The sequence below is a fragment of the Daktulosphaira vitifoliae genome, unplaced genomic scaffold (genome assembly GCF_025091365.1).
Source record: "Daktulosphaira vitifoliae isolate Bord-2020 unplaced genomic scaffold, ASM2509136v1 Scaffold_2, whole genome shotgun sequence".
Classification (NCBI taxonomy): domain Eukaryota; kingdom Metazoa; phylum Arthropoda; class Insecta; order Hemiptera; family Phylloxeridae; genus Daktulosphaira; species Daktulosphaira vitifoliae.
Genome location: NW_026099573.1, coordinates 34786616 through 34791203, shown reverse-complemented (window position 1 = coordinate 34791203; position 4588 = coordinate 34786616). Strand labels below are relative to the sequence as shown.

Below are 4588 nucleotides of genomic sequence, written 5' to 3'. Positions count from 1 at the left end.
ATATTAATATTATATGTATTATAATATTATAATATTAATGATATTGACTACAAATAAACAATATTCATAATTGTAATCTATTTTTACCTCAATAATAAATCCTTATTTTTTAATTATAGCAGCTAGATATCCAGCTTTAAAAAATACATCATGCGAGCATTGCCATTTCTCCGGGCACGGGGAACAGGAGTGCCACATTAAAGGTACTTATTTATTTTAATACTTTTTTCATTTAATTTTTTTAAGGTCTGTTGACAACCTTTACAGGATGCATTTTATGTTTCTAGTTTATCTAGATTATAATAAATTAAATTTGATTTTTAAATTTCAATTGTTATATACAACCTTAATTTTTAAAAATCAATACAGTAAAATTGATATTTTTATAATTAATTAAACAATTGATTAAAAGAAAAATTCTAACTAACAACAATTTTGTTTGTAAAATTTTAAGTTCTATAACATTTTTTGTTAATAAAAATTGCCAAATGAGTTTTAAATATGCGGAAAAAAATATATTTATTAATACTTAGACATTTTTATAGGTTCAATTTAATAAACACTTAATCTCTCTACAGAGTGATCAAAATCTGGCAAGACACTTATTTTCTCAAAAACTATTGAGAATTTAAAATTTTTGTAAAAAGAAAAATGATAAAGCAAGGCTTAAAACCGGTTATCAGTGATAACCGAAAACCAGTAAAAAAACCTTTTTTTTTTTTGAGAACCGGAACCTCTTGAGGGTTTTTTTTTTTTAATAAAAGCGGTAATTAATTACTGATTACCGATTTAATTTTATAGATGTTAACCTAGAATCGGGAATCGTTATTTAAAACCGGTTTTGTAACAAAAATGGCTTAATTTCTATACAAAAATAAAACTGTTTTTGTGAAATACCGATAATAGGATGAATGTTTGAACGGCAATATATCAGAGATTTCACCTTGCAAAATTTATATAGCAATATATATATATAATAATTTGAGATAATTAATATAATTTTAAACCACTTTAGTGTGTACTTCAACCACGCTTATGGGTTATAATACGTATCTCCAAATATACATTAATGTAATGAGTACATATGTGATTTTCATGGAAGCAAAAATATTTCATGTGCATTAAATAGCTGTGTCGTCTTTATTTTTAAATGTGCAGTGAATATTACACCAAAGTTTTTTTTTAATTAAATAATTTAAATATTTATTTAAAATGAAGAATCCAGTATTAAAAATGTTTTTTAAACACGATAACGCTAGTAATAGAAGCGAGTGCAATTTATGTAAAAAATTTATTACGGGTAAGCATTCATCTAACTTAGAGAAACATGTATTTGCGCATCACAAATTACAATATGCAGATCTAATTAAAGCCAAAAATAAACTAAAACAAACAATAGAAAACTTAGATGCAGAAACATCACTAATAAATAAAGTAAGATATGATGGTTAAAATGTAATTGTAATATTGGATACACAATATTGTGTATCCAATATTACAATTACATTTTTTGTTTATTTGAAATTTTTATTATGTAGTTTATAGTCTTTCTTTTAAGATAAATAACAGTCAGAGCACATTGAATAATTTCGTAAGCATTTCTAAAAAATCCATCAAACTTAACTTGCATAAAAATTCACTAATTGCTGCTTGTATTGAAATGGTAACAATAAATAGAAGACCTTTGACTTTATTACAAGATTCAGGTTTTAGGAAAATTTTGGATCCTGTCTTAGATGCATTTTTACCGGAAAGTATGAGTATTTCATAATACTTATATTTATATGATAAAAAAATATTTTAACTTCGAAATTATATATCTGTTATCCATTTATTGAATTTATAAATAGATTATTGAGTGAAAATATGAGAAATACTAATTTATTATTTTATAAGTATCATTGAATATTAATAATAATCAGTATTCTACTGAAATAAAACTGATAATAAAAACCAAAAAAGTTGAAATACATATACTTTATTTTATTTGTTTACTAGAGATTGCCATTAATTCTCAAAATATTAAAGGACATATTACACACTTAAGTAACAATGTAGTGTCTGATATTACTAAAGATATGAAAAACCGTATGGTATCATTAAAAATTGATGGTGTTTCATGGCATAGCCGTTCTTTTCTGGGAATTAATGTTCAATACATGTCTTGTGATTCTATGCAGTTACAAATAAAAACATTAAANTCTTGTGATTCAATGCAGTTGCAAATAAAAACATTAAGTATTTCTGAAGTATTAGGTGGTCATACAGCAGAAAATCTTAAGTTAATGGTATTGACCATTAATATAAATGATATATATTTTCTAAAAAAAGATTTTATACGATCATAGGTATTTGATGTCCTCAATAAATATGGATTAAATAAAAACCAAATATATTCTATAACAATTGACAATGCTCGAAACATGATTAAATTGACANACAATTGACAATGCTCGAAATATGATTAAATTGACAGATTTAATAGCTGAGCACGAGGAAAACATTGACAATGGTAATTAATTTTTGTATAGCATGAACTGGAAAATTTGTATACATTGTTAAGTTCAAAGTCAACATTTTTATTATTAATTTTTATTAATAAATAAAATTTTATTAATTTAAAAAAAAACATTATCAATAGTTAAATTTATGGAATCATTTTTTATTTTATATATACATAGAAAACATTGAAGATCTAATTGTAGAAAATGAACCCAGTAATTTTGAAGATGAAGTTGTCAAAGCAATTGAACCTGAAGAAACAACTATATTAGTTAGGTGTGCAGCTCACACATTAAACCTTTGCATTGAAGATGGGCTTAAAATTCCAGTTATTCAACAAGTTTTAAGTCGCGCAAGACATGTAATTACAAAATCTATTAATATATAATAGAATTTTATTTTAAAATATTATACCTCACAATTTAATCTATAAAATGTTTTTCAAATAATTACAAATGATTCAAATAAGTGTTGAAATATTTTACTGCTAATATTTATTTACTGTATATTTTGTTTGTATTTTATAGGTAGTAAAAAAATTAAGGACCCCAACTTATGCTGGATTATTCAAACGAAATAACTTGAAACTGGCAATAATTGATGTTGAAACAAGATGGTCATCTACATATGATATGCTTGAAAGACTTTTAAAATTGAAAAGTTTTTGTCAAGAGTACGAAGAAACAATGCCAGATTTAAAAGTATCTTGAGAAGATTGGGATAAAATAGCTTCTATGGTTTGTTCATTTTTAAATAAAATTTTTAATACTTTGTATATTCTTGTAATTGTTAATTTTTTAAAAATATATACCTCTGTTGTTATGGGTTATATCTCTTGAGCCTTCTAAAATTGGAATTGTCATGTTGCAAAGAAGTGATATAATTATGGGAGACTTTTTTGCTTTGACACAGTCCCGCGGCGTACTCGATACACGGAGCCCCGCGACCCGTGACACCTTTATCAGCTGTCGCCCTATTACGTGCATATGGTAGTTTAACTGACTAACACCGCGTGCGATACGCCACGGTACAAAGTCCAGCAAGTGCCGCACGTCCATCTACGACCCGCCGCAAATATAAGTTAAATCATCTCCGTGACACCGTACCGATTTGATCGCTCGCCGTCAACTCCACAGTGCCGAACACGCAGCTACGAACATTTTGTGCCTTTCGTATATGTATATATATATATATATATTTGTCATCTTTAGTTTTACTGTGGTCTTTCTGATATTACGCCTTCCAGGGCAATATAAAGTTTTGTTCGAAACACCAATAAAATATTCCAACGTTCATTTTCGAACCATCCAAGTGTTGTGTTTTCTTTTCTTAGCATTATAACATCCCGCGAGTGCGGCAAAATACCGACCGCAGCAGCTTGTTGGTGGAACATTATTGCTAAATTAGAAATTATTAATACTAGTTTGAGTAATGCTTTAAAAAATTCTATGAAGATAAGAGGAAAAAATTTACTAGAAAATCCAATTTTTTTGGCAGGTTTGTTTACATATTTTGTATTATTATTGCTTATGTATAAAAAAAAAATGTATTTAATTTTTTTACAGCAAACTATTTAGATCCTAGATTTCAAAGTACTTTATCAGAAGATAATAAAATTGAAGCAAAATCTCATTTAATAAAAACTTGGAATACTATGGAAAACCTGACTTCACAAGATTCAGAAATGAATAAAAACAATATATCTGACATAGAAACAAACAATTTTGAAAATGTTGATGATCCACTTGAACAGTTTTTAAAATCACAAAGTGGAACTACAACTAATTTAACACCTCTACCTGGAAGCGACAAATGTTCTATTAGAGTTTTAATTGAAGAATTTGATAATAGTTGTAGATTACATTATAAAACTGATATTAAACAATTTTGGTTAAATGCAAAGAAGCCAGAATTATTTAAGTTAGCGCAAGTTGCAATGGCTGTTCCATGCACACAGGTAATATTTATTAAACTTATTATACTCATTAAAATTATTGGTTGAGGTCAAGAAATTATTCATTAGGAAGGTAGAGCTGAAATATTTATACTTGAATTCTTATTTATGTACTTATTTTAGTTTCATTAA

The 4588-nt window shown here is 26.5% G+C and overlaps 1 protein-coding gene across 1 annotated transcript; it reads left to right on the top strand.

Annotated features, from left to right (window-relative positions):
• Positions 1 to 1224: 1224 nt before the first annotated feature.
• LOC126898183 (uncharacterized) lies at positions 1225 to 4588 on the top strand. The gene is made up of 7 exons (XM_050672123.1): positions 1225 to 1434; positions 1559 to 1754; positions 2682 to 2863; positions 3030 to 3203; positions 3855 to 3999; positions 4068 to 4459; positions 4580 to 4588. The coding sequence occupies exons 1-7, from the start codon at positions 1234 to 1236 to the stop codon at positions 4586 to 4588; spliced, it is 1299 nt and encodes a 432-aa protein (XP_050528080.1). The 5' UTR covers positions 1225 to 1233.